At 19.2% G+C, this 24,241-nt stretch overlaps 1 protein-coding gene and 4 pseudogenes across 5 annotated transcripts; 3 read left to right on the top strand and 2 right to left on the bottom strand.

Annotated features, from left to right (window-relative positions):
• Positions 1–760: 760 nt before the first annotated feature.
• PmUG01_00021400 lies at positions 761–1,580 on the bottom strand (annotated as a pseudogene). Its single transcript is given in 4 exon segments — positions 761–1,099; positions 1,114–1,157; positions 1,172–1,409; positions 1,536–1,580. Coding segments are annotated over 4 exon segments (666 nt in total).
• Positions 1,581–7,893: 6,313 nt separating this feature from the next.
• PmUG01_00021300 lies at positions 7,894–10,462 on the top strand (annotated as a pseudogene). The gene is made up of 4 exons: positions 7,894–7,914; positions 8,023–9,049; positions 9,169–9,248; positions 9,338–10,462. Coding segments are annotated over exons 1-4 (2,253 nt in total).
• A 4,217-nt stretch (positions 10,463–14,679) lies between these two features.
• Positions 14,680–15,561, top strand: PmUG01_00021200 (annotated as a pseudogene). Its single transcript is given in 3 exon segments — positions 14,680–14,832; positions 14,846–15,187; positions 15,202–15,561. Coding segments are annotated over 3 exon segments (855 nt in total).
• A 2,691-nt stretch (positions 15,562–18,252) lies between these two features.
• Positions 18,253–19,208, bottom strand: PmUG01_00021100 (fam-l protein; the record flags this gene model as incomplete). The annotated part of the gene is made up of 2 exons (XM_029006833.1): positions 18,253–18,993; positions 19,122–19,208. 2 exons carry the CDS (start codon positions 19,206–19,208, stop codon positions 18,253–18,255), a joined length of 828 nt encoding a protein of 275 aa, XP_028859283.1.
• Positions 19,209–20,966: 1,758 nt separating this feature from the next.
• On the top strand, positions 20,967–21,923 carry PmUG01_00021000 (annotated as a pseudogene). Its single transcript is given in 6 exon segments — positions 20,967–20,999; positions 21,014–21,037; positions 21,052–21,111; positions 21,126–21,215; positions 21,229–21,318; positions 21,333–21,923. Coding segments are annotated over 6 exon segments (888 nt in total).
• Positions 21,924–24,241: the final 2,318 nt, after the last annotated feature.

Raw genomic sequence — 24,241 nt, 5'->3', positions numbered from 1 at the left:
AATTGTGATGATTTAGAAGTATGAAATTATTAAAGTTACATAAAACCAGTATTTAATAAAGATATTGTTTTATGATATATTTATATTTTATCTTTTAAAACATATAGAACTAATCATTTATTAAAAATATATTTACAAAAAATATTATAATTTTGTGTTTGTTAAAAAACGTATTTTATAGAATAAATTTTATGCTTATTTATAAGTAAGAAATAAATATATATATACACATTAATGCAACAATATATTTTCACTTCATTCTATTAAATAAAGAACTATACACTTTTATCCTTATTTCAAAACTAACAATGATCTTATTAAAGTTATTTAAAAAAATAATATATTTGTACTAGAGCAACAAGGAAAATTGAAACGAACAAGTTTTATTTCAAGCACAAATTATCATACACCAATAAAATTCCATGATTATTCCATAATGTATTAATTTTATCTCATATACATATACCATTCATCAGTATCTATTTTAATACATAAATATAAATATCACACTGTAATACTTAATATAACAGAAGAAAGACTCTAAAAACATATTGTGTAGCACCAATACATTCAAAATAACAAATATACTAATAAAGCATCTATTTACTTTTGAGTACCAAACGTTCTAGCTAGCATATGTACATTCATATAATTTAGACAATTATGCATATCTTTATTGAACATATAAGTAATTATAATGCACTTTTGTATTCAGATTACCAGGTACACTACGTAAATAATAACATTTTTTTTATCCATTCTAACATTTAGTTTTCAAAATTCTTTTATATTTTCTAAACTTCATATAAGTAAAAGCAGATCATATCAACAATATAACAATTAATATACCCAAAAATACAAGAAATGTTATATCGCATTCATCTTTTAAAATTATATTAACGTAGTCATAACTAACAGTAGTATTAAAATTTTTACTTTGACCAAAAAAACTACATATTGAACCTCCTAATGATGCTAATAATGCCAAAAAGAATACTAAAGTAGGTAATAACATTTTATGCCCAAACTTTTTACATATTAATTTTGGGTATGTCTTATTACTAATTGAAGATTTTTTTTTTATAATAAAATCTATGTAATCATGTTACTTGAATGTTTTTTTTCAAAATGAGATAATTGTTTTTTTCCATATATTAATTTTTTTGTACCTTATATTTTTTATTGAATTCTTCATATAAAGAACTTCTCCTTGATTGTGTGCTTGTTTGTTTGTTCCTCTTTCCATTTCTAAATACAAATGTTTCGTCATTCTTTTAATAATTAGGTATCTGTTGTGAATATATAATATGTGAAATGATTTTATGTTCAAGTTCTGCTAGTAATCGAAAATTTCTTAAATCTAATTTTATATCATATGTATGGTCTCCCATAAATATATTAAACATATTCTAATAAAAAAAAATATATATTTATTATTTAAAATAATAGTTAATCTCAATCTCAAAATCATAGGTGATAAAAATAAGAACCGGATAAATAAAAAATACAAATTTCCTTAAATAAAATTATCATACCTCTTCATTGTAAAAACTATATATTCTAGATGAAAGTATAAACATACCAATTTTAATAAAAAACTTTGACCTAATTTTTTTTCCTGTGATATATAATTTTAAAATTGTACTACATTCAGTAAGAAAACAACAAACAATACTAAAATATTGTCTTAATTATAAAGGATAATGTATTTATTTTATTAATTTTGTATTTATTTATAAGAATATAATTATATGTAGATAATATAAATGTATTTTACAACTGATACCAATAATAGAAACTTTATAAATTTATTATATAATTTTTATCTTAATGATATTAATAAAAAATTATCTTTAATAAAAATAATATAATTCGTATTCATTCATAAATATACAAAAAATATAAAATTTAATATAGTACAGTAATTAAATACTTTTTATATAATTCTTTTTTAAAATATATATATATATATATATATTATATATAATTTTTTTAATATTTCAAACTATTAAATATATGTAAAATGTAAAATATATGAAATATGGAATATAGGTTATATATTATACTATATATTAAGAGATTAATATATAAATATAATAATAGTTTTTTATTAATAATGCCAATTTTGCAAACGCTACATTTTGGAACAAATGTTTATTATAGTTGAAAATCTGTTATTATCATAACAATATAATAGTAGTAATATTAATTATAAAAAAAAGCATTTTGCCTAAGTTATGTATTATATTAATTATGAAAAATCATTTCCTTATTATATATTACATATTAAAAAAAATTATACTAATAGGATACCCACTAATATATTAAAAATATCTATTTTTTAAAGATAATTAAAATAAACAGAAAAAAAGAAGTTATAAATTGTTGTATCATAATTTTGAAAATAATATATTTTAAATAATTTTAATATATATCATTATTTCTATATGAAATTTGTTTATACTCATAGAATTAATTTCTTTTTCGTGTTCTTTGATTAAAATTATATATTTAAAAAAAAATTAAATTAAATAAAATAAAATATAATGAGGGAAAAATAGATATAATAAAGTAAAATTTTCTCAAAAATATATTATATATTTTCGTCGGTTCGAAGATATATAAAGTTAAATATATTTAAATATTAAGATCATTTGTGGAATATAATATGTAGATAATAAATAAGAATAAGTATATTTTAATAAAATATATTTTCTAGTAATATTTTTCTTATAGTTTTCGGCAGAATATATTATACTATTATTTATTTTTTTACAAGTCAATAATATCAGGAACAAATTCTGAAAATAAAAATTAAAAAATAAACATAAGTAATATATTTTTAAAAATAATTTTAGCAAAAAAATATATAATTCCTCAATATTTATATACCTTATGCATTATAATCTTGGGTATGACAATTATGAATATACCATACGCAAAGAAATATATTGGAGTAATACGATATAAAACTATATATTATTTTTCACTTTAGGAAATATTATTCTTTAGATTAAACAAGTGAAAGAATTAAAAAAAAATAAAAAATATATAAATTTAAAACACTATACTTAAAATACAAAACAAAAGAAAACAATATAAATTGACACTAATATATTTTTTGTTTTAATATATATATATGTTATTTTCGTTAAAGCTTACACGGAGACTCTTATCTAGTTTCTTGGGATTTTTTTTTCGAATTTGGTAATATCACATTTTTAAGTACAGTTAATATTTACATATAAATTATGAGAAAAAGCATTTTAAATATTCATAAATATACACATATAACTTATAAAATATATCACAATATTGAACACTTTGTATAATAATATGCTCCGAGACATTTACATATAAATAGGATTTATCAATTTTAACAATATTCATTATTTCTAAATATATTTTTGAGACCATTTTTTAAAAAATAAATAAATATTAGTAAAAATTATATATATTTTTCCCAATTTGAGAAGTCATATACAATAAGTTTAATTTCCTATTAAAATATTTTATTTTTTCATTATTACGTAAATATAACATAAGTATATTTTTATTTTACTCCCATATCTCAACAATCTTTACCTACTTTTGCAACATATCATTTTTATATTTAATAATTAATATTATTAATACATAACAATAACTCTTATTAGTAAGGACAAGTTATTAAATTTCCATTTCCACAATATAATTTTTATGTTTATATTAGCTATATAATACTGTGTCTACAAAAAGTAAATTGTTCTTATATATATTTAATTTTTATCAAAAATAATATATTCTCTATATGGTTTTATATATAATTTACCAAAGAAATCAATATTTTTCTTTTTTACAAGGATATGTTTTATTTTTTACTCCTTTTTATAATTTAACATATAAATTATATGTTTTACTATTTCTAAAAAGTTTTAATAATAATGTTATATATATAGTTTTCGGGCCTATGTTGAAAAATATAAATGATTATATAATGGATATATAAATACATATGTTACACTAAATGCAATAAATTTTGCACAAAAATTGAAAATGTTAAAAATGAATATCCCCCTCGTAAATATCATATAATGAAGCACAAAAGGCACTACTCTTAAATGATATTAATGTACTACATGAAAGTACTGAATCCCAAAGTTATACAGTTATAATAAAAATCTCATTTTCGGGTTTACTAGAACAAGAAAAACTAAGTTATATAGCTAAGTTGTATGAATTTATATCTTTATTTTAAACTATTACATTAACACTTATTGCAATATTTTTAATGTTTCCTTTTGTTTAGCACTAAAAATTAATTTACTTAAAAATGAGAATGTTCTACACAATCTTTGTAATATGATACTACAACAAATTACTGTTTTAATAGTGTTGCATACATAAATATTCAATTTATTTAATAATAATTTAAATCACTTGTACTTTTCCTTGAACTTTAATGACAAAAAATAAAAATATGTACATGAATGAAATACATTAATACAGATAAATAGTTTTGCAAATTATAAGATATATAAGACTTACATCAGGTATTAAATAACATATAGTATACAAAATTGTAATTCATAAATGCTCAATAATATATCTCATAGTATATATAATTTATAATCCTCAACAATTTAATTGAAATATATATTAAAAAAAATTGAAAAAAAAAATGATCAGAGCAATTTTTTTTAATAACACTGCAAATGTAATAAAATATGAGTATGCTTTTAATAGTGCTATAAAAAGTTCATACATAAAAACTCATGTAAAAAATTGAACAATATACGAATATATACATATTAATGTAATCCAAAGACAAATTTTTTAAGTAAAAGTATGATTAATAGAGGCACAGAAATATAAAAACGAAATAATTTTTATTGGATAACCAATTTCCAAATTATTGTTTTACCTTAAGTTTCTTAGGATATGTAATATTTCTTATATGAAATTCGTTCAGATAATATATATAAATGGAAATGTATCAAAAAGTACAAATTAATAATTCAATAAGCGTAACAATATCAGTAGATCTAGTAGATGAAAAGAATTATAATGAAAATTAAATAAAAATTCGTAATATTAAGAATATATCATATATGAATTTAGGATAAATACATATATATTAATTTTCATACTATAATTATTAAATTATCAAAAATGCGGTATATATGAATGTCACGTTTTATATTATAAATATTAAAATAATAGAATTCTATAACGAATAAATTATACATATAATGTTTTTATTTAACTAAATAATATGAAATGATACTAATTAAAACATAAAAATAATATCACATATTTTACATAACAATAATCTTATAAAATGTAATTTATTGATTTATTCGTGAAAATACTTATGAAAATAAGTACTTTTTATAACTTGATACAATTATATATGTATATGTTTAACTAATAGAACATTGGTAAAAATAAGACATACTTATCATCAAAATATATTTTTTTATTTTATATTTTAGGTATATTATTATTTATGACTGTTTTAACTATGATAATATGTTTTTAATTATAAGCTCTAGTTTGAGTAACATTAAATAGAAATTAAAATACCTTAGTTCCTCTTTAAAATTTTATATACTACAGTTTTTACATGGTGTTCGTGTACTTAATGAATAAGAAACCATTATAATTTGTTATTTAAATAACTGCACTATCCAAATGTCATTTACTTTTACATATTTTTTCTGTTTCACTCTGTAATACTTTTTATGCATATAGCATTTGTTTTAACTTATATTATGTTAATGTTTTACATAAAAATATATTTATTTTTGTATTAAATATTATTTTTTAAGCAAAATGATTTATGACATATTCTCAATAAAATTAAGGAAATTTCATTATTTCATATAAATTTTTATTAATTTTGTATTATTGATAAATAAACCTAATCCATAAATTTCAGTATTGTACAAAACCTCTTATCATATATTAAAAAATATAATAAAAAAGAAAAAAAATATATTTTTTTTTTTATAAATATTTTATAAATAAATTTACGTAGCTTTTTTAATATTCTTTCAAATGTTTGATAATATCGTAGTATATTGTTATTTTTTGCCATATATTAATCCACAATGTTATGTTCACTATATATATTAAATTTACATAAATTTATATAATATATTCAAATACAGAAATATATATAAATAATACTTTAAAATATGATAACTTATTTTTATTTATAATCCGATATTTATTGTTATTAATATATTTAAAAAAAAAAAATTAAATAAAATGTAAGAGCTTAAAATAAAAGGAATAGAAAAACGAACAAATAATTTTAATATAAATAAATTAAAGCATAAAAGAAAATTAAGATAAAACTTTTTAGAAAACCATATTTATTTTGCTTAACAATAATAACTTAATTTTATACGTGAAATAATTAATTACAAGCATTTGTTATTACATTCTTTTTTAATTTGCTCACTATTCAATATTTCATATGTACATGTTTCAAATGTAATATTAAAATAGTAAATAATTTATATAATTTATACTATAATAACCTATTCTGTTGTTTGTGAATTTAAATTGTTCTGCGTTTTCAATTAATTATTCACAACTTAAAAAGTATTATAAACTATACATAATCTTTTTCTTTATGTAGGCTAAATAAATATTTATTATTATAAAAATGTTATTTTCTTTAATTAAAAGTATAAACGAACAAAAAAATATATAATATATTTTTAATTTACTTATAAGAATATAACTATCAATTAATGAATAAAAAAAATTACAAAGGTTCAATATATTTTGTTTTGTCTAACGTAATATATTATTTCTTTTGCGTCAAGTTATTATTTTATGATTCCTTATTTGAGTATTATAATTTATTTTATATTTTTTTCAACTATATTGCATAAATAATTTTAGTATAATTATTTCTTAATATTTTTTTATATATTTTTAATATGTATCCAAATTTTATTTCATTATTAAAACTAAATATACTTTTAATATATTGTTTTTTCAAATCAAAGGATTCATATATAAAAGTTGTAACAGGTATGTACAAGAGAAAATATATGTAAAATAAATTATACTATATTAAAATTATTCAATGAAATAATATATACTGTAAATAAGGAATGTTAGGTAATAGATATAAATAAAATGTTAACTGTCACGCGTACATTTTAATAAGAACATTCCACAAGTATAGCAACACTTTAGTATAATTTATATAATATTAGTTCTCGTTCTTTTATACATTATAGTAAATATAAAAGATATTTAAAAAAATTGTATAACACTAGAACAACCTATATCAATAATAAATAAAAAAGATAATACAAAAAAAACAAAAATAAAAACAAATTATCATTACTAATAATGTTTTGGCTTATAGATAATTTATTCTATGAAAAACGTAAGAATAAAAGGAATTATATATATTATTATAGGTAATAACATCTATATATACATGTGTTTCTACTAAGAAAAAATAGAAAATGCCAATATATAGATTAAAGTTATTTTTACCGAATAAATTTTATATTACATGTTGATATAATTTATATGTATTGTTTTGCGGATAATATTTTGGCTTTTTCTTTATATAGCGAAAATTATTTTATATAATAATATATACATAATTGTGAATTAATATTAAAAAATGATTAGGATATATCTCCAGTTGTTGTATATTTACTTAACGTAAAACCAGATAAGCAGCACATAAAATAAATACTGATCTATTAAATTATATTATAGTATATATATAAATTCTTATGTAAATGATGATTTTATATTTATTTTTATTACCATGTATAAACTTAAAATTACAATATTGATAATTAAATATATAAATTCATATTTTTCCTTCAGACTGTTATTTACAATAAACTAAAATATTAACGTAAATCCACCATGGATAATTGTTTTTCTTCGGTAATAATTGCTTATTTTTTGATGTGTATGAATTATTTATTTATTCTAGAACAACTGATAATATAAATAAGGTAAAAAATAATTCTTAAATAATTCTTTTGAATCTAGAATTTGAATGTTCGAAGTTCTGGATTTCTGATGTACGTTGTCGATCCAAATTTTAAAAAAATTAGACAATATATAACCTCTAAGTCTGCTACCTTAAGTAATAAGAGTAACAAACAAACATTTAGGAAAGTATGTAGAGATTTGAGTAAATATCTAATTGAAAACAAGTCTCCCCCATCATATTATAGGTCTTCTAAAGATACATGGGAAGGGGCAATAAAAAATTGGGTAAAATCTCACTATGAAAATGTTGATATACATGGGAAATGTCCTGTTGTTATGGATGAAAGTGATATGCAACTTTTAGAATTAAAATATGAAGAAGAAGATTTTTGTGAAAAAAGAAGTACATATATGAATAAAATAAAACGATTAGAAAGAGGAATCTCAAAAACATGTGATGAAGAGTATTTAAAGATATGCAATGAATACAACGATTGGATTGATGTGATGAAAATTCATTTTGATACAAAGACAAATCCCTTTCAATATTGCTACATAAAAAAACCAAATAAAGGAAAAAGAAGACAAAGTCAAGAAATATTTTGCGACGTGTTCCAAAAGGAAACTTTTACAAGAACTCATTGCCTACCCATCAATAAAATTCCGTCTTGTAGAACTTTACTTGAAAAAAAAACTGTTAGTTCACAAGAATCGGTTCAAGAAACAGATGAAATTCATCCAAAATCTGATGTTTCAGTGGAAATAAGCTCTCGAACTCCACTACATATGGAAATTCTAGAGGTACAGAAAGCTAAAACTGAAGAACAATTTTCAAACGAAGTGAAAAGTCAACTCGATGCTCATCCGTTAACTGAAACACCAAATTCTCAAGATAAAAGTACAAGTGTTCCAGCTATTCAAACTAAACCAGATGTAAAATTAGAAGGATCTATACAGGTTAATCTTGAAAATACAGTATCGCCAGGATCCGATACTTTAGCAAAGTCAAATTCTGAAGGATCAGAAGTATTCCACACTAATGAAACTAATACACTAAGTTCTCAATCATTAATTCTTAGGCCAGGTTCTGCCAATTCTACTGAAATTCGTAAAATTCCAGGAATCACCAATTCTACTTACATATTTTTGATATAAAAAAACTAATTAATATATATATATATATACATATATATAATTACACAGGTTCAACAGTTCATTCACTTAAAGCATACTCATCTATTTTAATAACCTTCATAGTTATTGTATTTTCTTTTTTTATTAAAGTAAAATAAAACTTGTCTTATAAAAATATGATAATTATTTTTTTATTTTAATTATTTGTTTTATAAATCTTCTTTTTTTTATATTTCAGTACTATTTAATAGAGATATTTAAAAAAAAAAAAAAGATAAAAAGAAGACAAGTGAAATTTCTAAAAATACTAACACCTTCACATTCTTTCACAAAACGCAAATTTGTAAAACATGATAATATGGAATATCCATTATATGATGATGAAGAGATCACAAAAAAAATAAAAATACTTGAACATAACAAGAATAATAACATAAACGCATCAAAGCAAAACAAACATAGATACAAAACTATCATAGAAGTACATATGCAAATACTTGAAGAATACAGAAATAAAGAATGGGAGTATACAAAAGGAGAATTTTTAGATATATGCTTAGAATTGTTAACAAAAGGCGAACACAATACATACCCTTTTTTAACTAATGACGAACTAATAAATGGAAATACAAAAAGTATTAATCAAAAAGAAAAACAAAAAATATTATGGAATAAATGGATAGAAAAACATCAAAATCTTGCTGACAAATTGAAAAAAGAACATTGGTTTAATAATTTAAAAATTGATTGGAAAAGAGAACTAGCTAACTTAAAAAAAAGAGAAGAATTAAAAAATGATCCTGATGAAATTCAAAATATTCCATTTTCACAAAAAGAAAAAGATATATGGAGACAGTGGATATTGGAGAAGTGTATAATTATTAATCAATATATTGAACAGGACTTATTTAACTATTTAACTGCTGAACTCCAGATTATACCAGATGATTATGATAATGAAAAAATTAAAGATTCTTTGCCATTAATTAATATAGGAGAATTATCGAACAAATAAAACTGCCAAGAATTATATAAATATATAAAAAAAAAATTATTAACAAAACTATGTATACTCGTTCTTATGTCAGTATTAGAAGAATGCAAAAAAGAGCAGGACATTGAAAATAATGAATCACATTTGGATAATTACATAATTGAAACTAAGGAAAAAGAAAATTTAGACAGTAAAAAAGAATTTATAGAAAACATAAGTAAATTTAACCGTTATTTTTTGGAAAATACGGAAAATCATGATTATAAAACGGACGATATCTTTAAAAAAGAGTTAGAACGTTGGATAAGAGAAGATAATACATATGAATATTCTATGGAAAAAGAGAATACTGCAGACAAATACTACTGAATTATAAAAAAATACATTTTTAAAATTTATAATATACATTCTGAATATATAAGGATAATATATTTGCGTAAGCATGTAATTTATATGATACTTATTTCATAAATTTTATTATTCACTAAGGGAGCAATGAAAAAAATAATTTGAAAAAATACTTAATAAAAGAAAGAAAAGTGAACATGAAATATGAAGATTGAAATAAAGATGCATAAAATATATTTCAATTATATATACTATTTTTTATTTAAGATTATAAATATGAATGTTATATTAATATTTGATTAAATATAAGTAACAAGGTATATATATATATATATGTAAAAATTAAAATTATATTAATGTATTCCAAAAATAATAAACTTGTAGGAAAAAAAAAAAAAATCAAAAACATTAATATTGCAATACTTTTTTTTTAATTTATATATCAGAATTACTTAAATTTTAGAATTCTATGCTATTTCATTATTTCTTTATATATAGTTATTTCCATATTCAGAAATATACCCATTTGTATCATTTAAATATTCTTATCAATTAATCGTTCGAGAATTTAATTAATATAAAAAAAACTTTAATATAAAAAACAAAAATACGTTAAAACTCACGAAAGCATGATGAAAATATATACATAGTTCATGTAATTTAATATATTATAAAAAAACCATATTTATATACATAATGAAATACTTCTAGGCCGTTATGATTTAACAGATAATCGCATAATAAACGTTTTCATTTATGGTAAGTTTGTAACCCTTTATTTGTTATATATCAATATATTTTTTTTTAATTATATATATCTTCTCACAAAGAAAAAACCGTATTTAAATGTACTGTCCCTTCATTAAGAATTCAATTTTTTAATACAACAAATAGTGTAACTTAAATGAAAAAACTTTATACATATTTATAGATATTTATGATATTCAAGTATCTTTTTTGATTGTATAACTTTTATAATTATAAATTTAAAAAATTATTGAACTAATTAAAATGCCTAAAACATAATAATAATGAAATTATTCTGAATACATAGTTTTTTATATTAACATGTAATTTATATGCGCTTTTAAAGAAAATGTAAACAATTAAATAAAAAATATTCTTATATTTTTTTTACTTTAATATCTACATTATTATTTATTAATATTTTTATAAAATAAAAGATATAAAAGTTAAATATAAAAAAATGTATAAATTAAACAGTACTATATGAATATCAGCGCTTTTCTAAAACCAGAAGGATATTAAAGAAAATATAAATATTTTATAGTAAATTTAAAAAATATGATATATTTTTACATTTTTAAAATAATTTGTTAATTTTGACTTTTATCTTTATGTTTTTTTTTGATTTTTTGTAATTACTTAATTATATTTTTCTTTTTTCTACTTAGCTAATAAGATTAATGGTTATTATTTTTTAAATCATCTCTCTATATATTAATATTTATAAAAATAACTACTACTAGATTTATCTATGAAAATATAAAATCCATTTTATATATGTAACAATTTTTAACTGCTATCATATACCAAAAAAATAGGCAGATTACAAATTATTATTTACTGTTTTATATTATGTAAATCCCATAATAATATCACTTAATTTATGAATTTTACAATATCAATAATTCATAAATAATATTAATAAATAAAATGGAAAAAAATATATTAATCTGAATTAATTATAATTATTACCATAGGTTAATACAATTCTAAATAAAATATATATACGTCATTGTAATGTAATAACCTTATAATACATAAAACAAATATATTATTACATATTAATATCATATCATTAGGAAAATAATTATTTTTAGATAATTATGTTAGCATTGTCTTTGTTCCAACACTTTTGAATAAATTCAATAGAATTTATATTTTTTCTTTTTGTTTTACAAGAAGTAAATATATAGTTCTTTTAAAGTATATTCTTTTAATTTATATAAGATTCTTTCCATTAGATATTTTTATACTTTATCATAAAATATTAATATTACATGCATAATTTATTCATACAAATTATACATTACCAGAAAATAAATATTTATGTTTTCTTTTATATTTTATTTTTTATATATGATATTGTACTTAATAAATTTTTTAATATAACTTTAGTCTATTAAATCTATAGTGATTATACTAGAAATATATTGAATATTAATAATAATAATAATAATAATAATAATAATAGAATATTGGCACACATAAACCTACAAATGTAGTTATTAATTAATATTAATCTCATAACAGCACAACTGTAATTCTTTGGAATCTATTGGGAATTTTGACAACAGTACTTTATTAAATGAAACGCATATATGAGAATTGAAAAAAGATATATTATTGGTATAAATATAAAAATAAAATAACAGAGGATATCTTACATAAAACAAATATAAAAAAAAAATATTTATTTTAACCGTTATAATAATAACTCTTCTATATTAATTACTACTTTGTTCATAAAGTAAAACAGAAATCATTCTACGTATGTACTAATAATAAAAACAATTTTTGTTTTTATGTAATTTTATATTTTTTTTTAAATATATTTAATTATATCATAAATATATTAGTACAATTAAAATATAATAATATACAAGTTATATATTTTACGAAATATATAATTTTAAGATATTTTACAATAATATGATATATAAGAAAAAAAAAAAATAATTTATTATTATTCTCTGAGATCTTTGATACATACGTTTATATATAGTACAACATATAAGACACATAATAGGGATAAATAAAATAGCAGTGAAATAAGCGAAATTGAAAAATTTTATGATATTTTTTTTATCAATTATTTTACAATATTGGGAAAGTAGAACAAAAGCCATAAATTTATTTTTTAATTGGGCTTGTTATATTTTGTCTGTAAATATAAATTTTAGTTAATATATTAATTTATATTTTTTATTAGTCACATGTATAAATAAAATTCACTAATATATTTTACTAAAAGCTTTAGGCATAAAATTTTTTTTTTTTTTTTTAATTTATAATTTTAAATAATCTACCTTGTAATAATATTTAATTGTTGTTTATATAATTGTTATATTTGAAATATAATCATATATATTATACTAAATCAAATGTTATAAAGATTAAACTGAAACTTTAGCTTCTTGTGTAATAGGATGAAAACAAATAAGAGATTGTTTTAAATTATATGACAATGTCTATTTCTAAAATAATACATTCATATATAAAATATTAGTTTTAAGCGAGATATTTTTAATTTAACGGAATAGTACTTATTTTCATGTATTATAATCGTATTTAATTTAAATTTATTTTTCATTTATTTAAAACATAATTTCATAAGAGTTCATGAAATTGAGATTCCTAATGGGCCCATATATTATTATAACATATTTTTAATATTAACTGAAATAATTTGAAAGGTGCCATTCTAACACTAAAATAAAAATAAAAGGGAAAATTCTATACCTATAAAATAAATAATATTTATCTATTTATAGTATTTTAAAAGGTAAAAAAAAGATTTTCAATTAGATACTCGAATATAATTGGCAATTTTTATGAGAATACTCTAAAGTTAATTTATTTTTTTCTATAGCATATAAGTACATTTATATAATTTTCACACGAACAAAAATTAAAGGGAAGAATATTCATTACTATAATTGTATTCTAGATATAATAAAGAAATTATGTTTTTCAAATTATAATGTTTTTAAATAAAAGCTTTTATATTGTACTGTACAAACTATACAACCTTATATTAATTTTAATTAAAAATTAAAGTGGTGATTTTATTAAGAATGGTTTTTTTAAATTCTATATATGACAAAAAAAAATGCATCACATATAAACATAAAGCGTAACATTTTTTCACTTAGATAAATATCAATATGTCTTTAATTTAACTTTTTCTGTTTCATTCACGTATATTTATATGCAATGGTGCAAACATTTTAGGGGGAAGCTTAAGATTTATTTGTTTTTTATAATATTTATATATATCATAATATTTCATTAATTTGTTGTTACATAAATGAAATATATATTTTTATTCATTAAAATATAATTTTACGAATATATATTATTATTAGTAGTAGTATTTTTTATTTAATTTTATTATTTTTTTAAAATAATTCGTGTAATTACATCTTCAATATAAAACGGAATAAGGGGGGGTTAGTTAAAATGTTAAGATTGACAATATAAGTCCTGTATAATATTGTTCTAATACTAAATATAATTCTTTAGATATTCATAATACTAATTTTATTACATTATATCAACATATTGGTATATATTTAATTGAAATTAAGGATAAGTATTATTCTGATAATCTCAAACGTCGTAAATACTTGAATTACCTGATAAATTCAGAAAAAAAAAAAGAAAAAGAATAATAGTTACATTTGGTTTAACTCCTTCAGAGATGTTTCGTCCTAATTAGATAATATATGCATATATGAAATAAAAGAAATTGATACTGAATCTTTAACAAAGATTTAATAAATATACGTTTATTATGATAATTTTTGCAAATTTAATGGTAAAAAACAGGATTATGGTGATATTATTTGTGGTAATATTAAAAAATGTTATAACCTTTACAAGAATAATTGTGAAAAATATCAAAAAAGTAGTTAAAATTCCTTTTGCTAGGAGTTAATCAATTGTAAAGAAGCGTTTGATAATAAAATTCATATGGTAACTCCTTGTACTGGTTTACCACATATTTATCACCTATACAAGTAAAATATATATTTACTGTCAGTTTATCCAGTGCTGTCGTATTATTAGCAGCATTCTCTTTATTTTTTTTATATAAAGTTAAAAAAAAATTATAGTTAATAACGTGAATATTCTAACACAACGAATATGCCAATTTTTACAAAAATTTACAAGCACAAAACATTAATATATTTAGGTATAGATACATGTTTTGTTTCATATAGTTTACTTTATTGATATCATGCTTATGTAATAGCTTATTTACGAAAAAAATAGTTGAACTTAAAGAAAAAAGAGAATCCTTACAAAATATATATAAATAAGTATATGGAAAATTTAAAGGAAGTTCTCATAGTATAGGGTATCAATCACAATGAGCACCTTGATACAAAAATTACAATTTATATTATTTACTCAGCGGCGCAAATGTTACATATATGAGGATATTTCTTAATAAATAAGATAAAAAAAATTAGAAATGTATACATGCGCATTAAAATTAAAAAAAAAATTACACAACAATTATTCAAACAAAGGGTTAACATAAATACAGTACTACTGTTTGAGTCAGTAACAAAAGGTCCACTTAAATATTAATTTTTCTTTAGAATTAAAACCACATAATTTTAAGGTATAAATATTTAGCACAAGATTATGAAATAAATAATGATTTTAATACACATTAATATATAGAACTGTTTCTTAAATTTGTATTAAAATAAGAAGAGAAGAAAAAGAAGCTTTAAAAAAAACACCAGTAATATTTTTATCCAAATAAAAAAATAAAATTCATAAAATAAAAACATTATTCAAAAATTTAAAAGAATATATATATATTATTTATATCTTTAAAGTTTCCTTATCATTTATCTACTTGCCGATAAACAGAATTAAACATTTAAAATAATATGCATTAAGTTCAGTACTGTTGTTTTTGTATGGTATATATTCTATGTAACACTGTAAAAAGGTTATTTATGTATGTAATTAAGAGTTATTTATTCGGCTCAATCTCTAATTTATATAGGAAAACTCTTAATATTTAGTTTATAATTCATATATATGTTCTTCCTAAGCATTATACTTAATTTTCCTTTTCTCCTCTAATATATTTTATGCATATAACATCCAAAGTAATAAGTAAATCTATATATGATAAATAAAAAACATATATAAATTTATTATACAATTATAAAAATTACACTAAGGTAAATTATAAAAGTAACAAATCGCATATATATTACTATAATTCATTTTTATTTACTTTATAGTAAGGAAAAAATACGACAATTGCTTCCTTAAATGTAATATCATGTATCATTATAGTACCTTAAGAATAAATAAAATTGAACAGAAATCTACTTTTGTTCATGTTTCTAACAGAATTCCACTATTATGATCTCCGAGGAACACATTATTATACATATTATATTTTAAAAATTCAGTCTCTTTTTTTATTACATGTAAAAATTTCAGATTCTGTTTTAATAATCATATTAGTAATTTCAGAACGAGTATTAATTTTAATGATTTTGCATAGCCATGTATTATCTTAAGTTTTTCCATAAATCTGCATTTTTATTATTAATTTAAATATGGAATTTATCAGATTATGTGTAATGTTAAATTCAAAATAATTAAACAAACAATATTTATCGTTGAAATTATTTCACGTTATAGAAACATTAAAGTTTTCATATTAAAAAAAAACATAGTAATATTTTTACAATAAGGAGACACTCAATTTTATTTTTCATAAAATTTTTTTTATAGTAATTATAAATTTAATGAGGAAAAGAGATCTCAGCATATTGTTGAAGTTTGTTACAAATACAGAAACACTATTTTGTTTATTATACTTTTTTAAACGTTGTTTTTATTTTTACTATGTAATATATATTTAAACATTTTGTGCTTCAAAATGTTCATGATAAAAAAAAAATAAAAATATTAATATAACATTTCTTTCCTAATCAATATATATAATATCATTTGGAAATATTTTTAACACAACATATATAAACTATTTAGTTAATCAACAAATTCAACATATTATTAATAATTTATTTTTTATAGAAGAGTAATTTCAAAAAAAAAAATATGCTTTATTTTATACATTTAAATTATAATATATAAACTAAAAACTTTTATTATAGATTAAAAAAGTATTTTAAAAATTCATAATTTATTCCTATTACCTTTTTTTTTATGCATATAAATAAAAAAATATATATCTCAATTTTGTAAATGTCTAACGTTTATTTATTTTTTTTTTTTAAACATAAGTAATTGTATATTTGATAATATATATAAATTAATAAATTAAAATAGTTATAGTAGCAAAATTAAGATATTAACCATACATCCTAATCTCAGAACCCTATATAAAAATCAAATTATTTTATTATGCATTTACAATTTCATATTTTTACCATGAAAAAAGTATAAGATATATTAAAATGTATCTTAGGTAAATATATTTTTGGTAATGTGTTCTTAAAAAAAACTAATTTTGTAAAATACATATAAAGTCCAATTTTACGTTTATAAAAAACACATATATATACGGAATAAAATAAACTTTGCTTCATTGTAAACTGAAAAGACATTTTTCTAATTAGGCAATCAAATAATCATTTTAATCTACAAAAAGATAAAAAAATATAAAGCAGTATTTTCTTTGTAACTTAAATATAAATTAACATGGTAAATTACTGAAATTATATAAGTTGTCGTATTATATATTAATTAATACCTACAAATATGTATTTTACAAAAAGCCAGATGAAATTCACAAATATATATACCAGGGAATAATTTTTAGTTATAAGGGAACAATAGTTCATAATACAAATTGAGAAACTTTAAAACATTTAAATTTATAGTAACACTAAAAACAATATACATTACATCTGTATATAAAACTTACTATGTATACGTTGGTCAACATGTAAAAAGTATGCTATTGTGGGTATATTTATTAAGTCTATTACTGAGGAAAATATATATTTCTTTTCACGGCGAAAATTTTTTTATAAAAAGAAACATAATTACTCTTATTCATTTTACCTTTTACGGTACTTAATTTTTTCATATTTTTTAACTTTTTTGTGGTAATAAACAATTCTTGATATAATTATGATACAATATATAATGAAGGGTATGACGTAAAATAGATTGAAAAGAAGTGGCAAGGTATAATATGGTCCCTTACTTCCATTTGAAATTTTATACTCTAATAACGAATTTAAGAATGATCCCCCCAAATAACTGTTTATATTTTGGGACCAACCACGTGAAAAGCTATTCAATATATCAACTAACCCCCATACAAGGCCATAACTACCACAGTAATCTAATACAAATGACAACGATAACAATATGAAAAATATTAAAGTTGGAGCAAGTTGCGATGCCAGTTTTTTACGTATAATTTTTTTATAAATCTTATTACTAATTGTTCTGTTATTTTTAAGAAAATCTTCATAATCAAGTTCTTTGAATATTTTTTTTTCTAAACGAGAATATTTTTTTGTTTCAAATATATAACATTTATTTTTATTAGCATGCTTATTCCATCCAACTTTATTCAGTGAACTTCCATTCGGTTGCATTGTTGTTCCTGTGGCCCCTTTTTTATTATTAGATATATATTTTTTTTCGTTTAATTCATTATTTGGTGTCTCATTTTTTAACTCTACAATGCATAAATTCTTATCGCGTTTACATTTTGCCATCAATCGAAAAGTTCCATTTAATTTACTATCTAGTTTGTAGTTCTCATCCAAGTATTTGCTAAAGATATTCTATAAACGTAAAGTAAATATTTATCATACATAAGATTAAATAATCTCATGTTACAAAAAAGCATTGATATAAAGTAAACTCAAAAAATATGAATAAAAAATAAAATTTTCTAATAACAATTTTATACCACATCTTTGTAAAAATAGCATATCAAAGATAAAAGTACAAAAGTAGAAATTTCAATCAAAAAAAATAGCTTCATTTTTTGTTTCATTATATATATATTTAATATTTCAATATATTAAGGAAACAATTAACAATAATATAATATTCATTTCATGAAAAAAGACATTATAATTATTTATTTAGTTTGTTTTTGTTATTATTATTATTTTTTCGTAAAAAGTGAATAGCATATATGTATTCTGTTATTTTTTACAAAAGACGCAAAGAAAATTAACATTAAAAATATATTATAATGTTTTTATTTTAATCCTGGCTTTAAAAAGGTAATTTGAATTAGAATAATATCATTCGAATTCAATAACAAATATTCAAAATATATAAATTATGTATTTAATACATTAAGTAAAGTAATTATTTAGTAATTATTTTAAATATAAAATAAAGAATATAATATTTAATTTCTTAATATATTGAATATATACCTAATATAGAGAATATAGAGAATACTTTGCGCTATATTTTTATAAAAATATTACTGTTTTAATTGATATACATATATTATAAATTTTAACATTAAAATTATATTTTTGGAATAATTTTTATATAAAAAATATTAAATTCTAATGAAGCTGGTTTACCATTGTATCTGCATAATTACATTAAGAATAAATAAACATTACTATATTGTTTACCAATTTATTTTGTAATATATATTTAAATAATTCTCATATAATATTATTAAATAAACTATTATTCAATTGCAATAATAATATAATAAATGTATCTTTTTCTCTATTTATAAAATTCCTAAATACGCAAATTAGTTATCCCACATATAACTAACCACTACAAATTAAATTTGAACTATAAGTTCTTAAATATATATTAATAATAACCTGAATCTGAACAAACAAGTGGTACATACGTATGAATATCATATATAGAAAAGAATATTATTTCATAAAATATTATATCTTTTAACATTAATTAAGATAAAATAAAAATAATTAAAAAACATTAGAATATTTATTTACAAGATTTCCAATTTTATTTATATGTATAAATTAAATATGTTGATATTAAGATATCTCTCTTCAGATATATCTTTTAAAAATTTTGAATAACTTATGTTTTTTCATTTTATAAGTTACATGTTTTCAAAAATATTTACCATGTTATTAATAAATCAAATATTTATCTAAAGGGGGGTTTCAGTATAAGCATAATGTAGAGCAGTTTTAACAAAATTAGCGTTTAATAATGTTAAAATTCCATAAATAAATTTCATGCAAAACCATGTAATTTATCTTTATTGACAAAATAAATATTAACATTTAAATTATAATATGTTAGATGTTCAAACATTGATAAAAACACTATAATCATTTTATGATCTATCTATACGTATAACAAGCATATTCTTTAAAATTTATATCATTTTAAAGAACATTAAATTTTGTAAAAATTCCAAGACATTAATAGAATATATTTATAATTATTCACGTATTAATATTTCTACTGTTTGTTAGGTTAATACATGAGTAAAACAAATCATAATATAAACAATTTAGTAATAAGCCTCTATATATAATAATGTTATGCAAGAAATGTATTTATTCATAATATTTACTTACCTTTTATTTTGAAACTAATTAATTTTCATTATAAATATATTATTAATTTTTAATGAAGTAGTTATTAATTTATAAAGAATAAAATAAGTAACTGTTGCAATATATAAGTTAATATCAAACGAGTTTTATTTTAAAAAATGAATTCTGTTAGTAGACTCAAAAACATACAATTATATTATAAACTTATTATCATTTTTTTTTATATTTAGTAAAATTCTGTGACATTATATCTTAAACATTAAAAGGAAATTTAGATGCTATTTCAGATGTTCAAAATGACACGAGTAAAGTGCTAAAAATCCAGGAGAGAAATGTTGCAGTAGTTGAAATAACGAATTTATAATATCAGTCTAGATACTGTTAGATATTTAATTGTACTAAATGAACAATATAAATCTTTTAGCATCAAACATTTTAAAGATTTGAATTACCTGTTAAACACTTAAAAAATATATAGTAATAATAATACTTAGTTTTGAAAAATATAATAAATTTTCGTCCTAATTAAATAATATATTCGTACAAGAGTTTAAAAATATTGATACAGAAATTTTAGAAAACTTTAAGGACTATACAGTTATTATAATGATTTTAACAATTTTAATGGGCAATGTTGTTATTTTAATGATAGCGGTTGTATATATATTAATAACTGCTCTGACTTTTTTATTCAACATTACGATAAATATCAGAAAAATATTAAAAACTTTTTTTGTAAAGAATTAAACAATTTTAAAAAAGCATATAATAATTAAATGAGTAATGTAACATCTTTTCCTGGTGTACCACAAATTTTACCACCTCCAAGAATAAATTATGTATTTGTTGCCAGTTTAACAAAAGCTGCAGTATTACTAACAACTTTCACCTTATTTTTTTTATATAAGGTTAATTAAAATTTTAATTAATAATGTGAATAATGTATAACAATACGTATAATTCATTTTCGCACGAAGTTATCAAAAAAGAAAATAAAGCTTTTAAGTACATATATATGTTTTTTTTTCATATATATTTGTCCAATGAAATCATATCTACGTATTCGTTTAAAAAAAATAAAATAAAATAAACTTAAAAAAGTTGAAATATAAACAACAGAATTCCTACAAAACATCCATAATGGACAAAATATAAATTATGAAAGAAGTTTACATAATATATGCTATCAGTACCGATGTAACACTTGATACAAAATTACAGTTTATATTGTTTTCATGAAAAAATAGAACCCTCATTTATATAAAATTTACATATAATGGAAAATTTAATAATATATAAGACAAAATAAATATAAAGAATGTATAAATTTGTGTAAAAACTACAAAAATAATAATATAAAAAATTTTTAAAGAAATGATTGACATAAATACAGCACTATCGTATACATCAGAAATAGAAAAATTCATATATGAATGAGACTTTTTTTAGGATGAAAAACAAATAATTTTAAAACATAAACACGCAACGCAAGATTAAGAAGAAAATGTTGATTTTCATACATAATAATATGAACTAATTTTTATTACCTAAGTATTAAAAAAAGGCGGGAAAAGGAGAAAAGAAGAAAAAAGCAACAAAACGGAAGAATTAAAAATGACACCAATAATTTATACATAAATCAAAAAATAAAAAATTTAAAAAAAAACATTAATTAAAAGAGAAAAATAATATATATACTTTAAATATAACTAACATTATTTTAAGTTTTTATTATTATTAATTTTGTTACAATTAAAAAGAATTAAAATTTCACCCCATTATACAACAATATATTGATGTCTATATCTCGTACATATTCTATGTGAAATTGTAGTGAGGTCATTGTTCAAGATGATACGCTATGTGAAATTTAGTATTTCTTGAATTTAAATGAGAATATTTTTATCCATTATTTAATAATTGATAAATATATTCATCTTAAGCACAACAATTAATTTTTTTTCTTATTTAATACCCTTTTATATATGTAACATCCAAGAGGTATACACAAAAGGATACGTCATAAATAGGAAATATATATATATATATATACTATATAATTATACATTTCTCAGTAAGTCATATTATAGTTACAACGAATAGTATTTATATTCCTATAAATTATTTTTATTTACTTTATACAAAAGGAAAAATACGACAAATATTCCTATCAATGTAATAGCAAATAACATTAAATATGAAACAAATCAGGAAAATTGAAAGGTATTTCTACCAGTGGTTCCCCGTAGAATTCGATTTATAGTTTCCATGGAACTCATTACATACATATTACTAACATGAGGTATGTGAGAAAATGGAAAACCTGTTTTTTATTATGTAAATTTTTCAAATACCCTTCTAATTTGTACAATAGAAATATCAGAATAATCACTTTATTTTTATTTTTTCACATAACAATGTATTTTCTCCAATATAACTATACATCTGAATATAATTTATTAAGGTAGATAAGATATTTTTTGAATTATAATGAATATCACATCCAAAATAATAAAACAAAAAATGTGCATTAACGAAATTATACCACGCCATTGAAATACTGGAATAATTTAGTATAAAGTATAAATCGAAATGTTTCTATAATAAGGAAACGGTCAATTATATTTTTCATGATCATTTATTTATAGTAATACATTCCGTAAAAACAATAGTGCTCAACATGTGCTTCATACTCTTCATACACATAAAGGCATTATTTAATTTGTTAAAATTGTCAATTATTGTTTTTAATAATTTAATGACATATTATACTATATTTAGATGTATATGCATTTCAAACTGCATAATAATTTATATAACAAAGAAAATTATAAAAATAATAAAATATAATTTGTTCACAAATATATTTATATAATATTAACTTGAAATATTTCTAACATAATTAATCTATAGGAATTATTTTTATAATTCACATACAAATTCAACATATGATAAATAATTTATTGTTTTTAAATAAATTATTTCAGCAATAAAAAAATTCCTTTTGTTTATATTTTAAAGTATAATATTAAAAGAAAAAGAACAAATTTTAAAGATTAAAAAAATATTTTTTAAATTTAAATTGTTTTTCCTTCAAATTTTCTTTTTCTTTTTACGTTAATAAAAAAAAAAATATTTCAGTTTCTTAAAATTTTGAAGTTTATGCTTTTCATTTTAAAAAAGAATTGTATATTTAATTATGTACCTAAGCTCATAAATAAAGTAGAAGGGGTAAAATTAAAATATTAACCATATTTCCTAAATTATGGATTCTGCTTATAAGGATATTTCTTTACTATATATTTTTAACTCCACAGTTATACCATTTAAAAGCATAATATGTGTATTAAAAATATTTTTTAAAATAAATATATATCATAATGTATATATGATAATGCTTATTTCCTAAAATAAACTGTAAATTCTTTTTTGAGTTAAATATATATATATATATATAACGTGGTACAATCAATTAAATTCATAATGTACTAAAAAAGAAGTATTTTGT

The sequence above is a fragment of the Plasmodium malariae genome, assembly GCF_900090045.1.
Source record: "Plasmodium malariae genome assembly, contig: PmUG01_00_8, whole genome shotgun sequence".
In the NCBI taxonomy this organism is placed as follows: Eukaryota; Apicomplexa; class Aconoidasida; order Haemosporida; family Plasmodiidae; genus Plasmodium; species Plasmodium malariae.
This window is presented reverse-complemented; position numbering and strand designations above follow the sequence as displayed.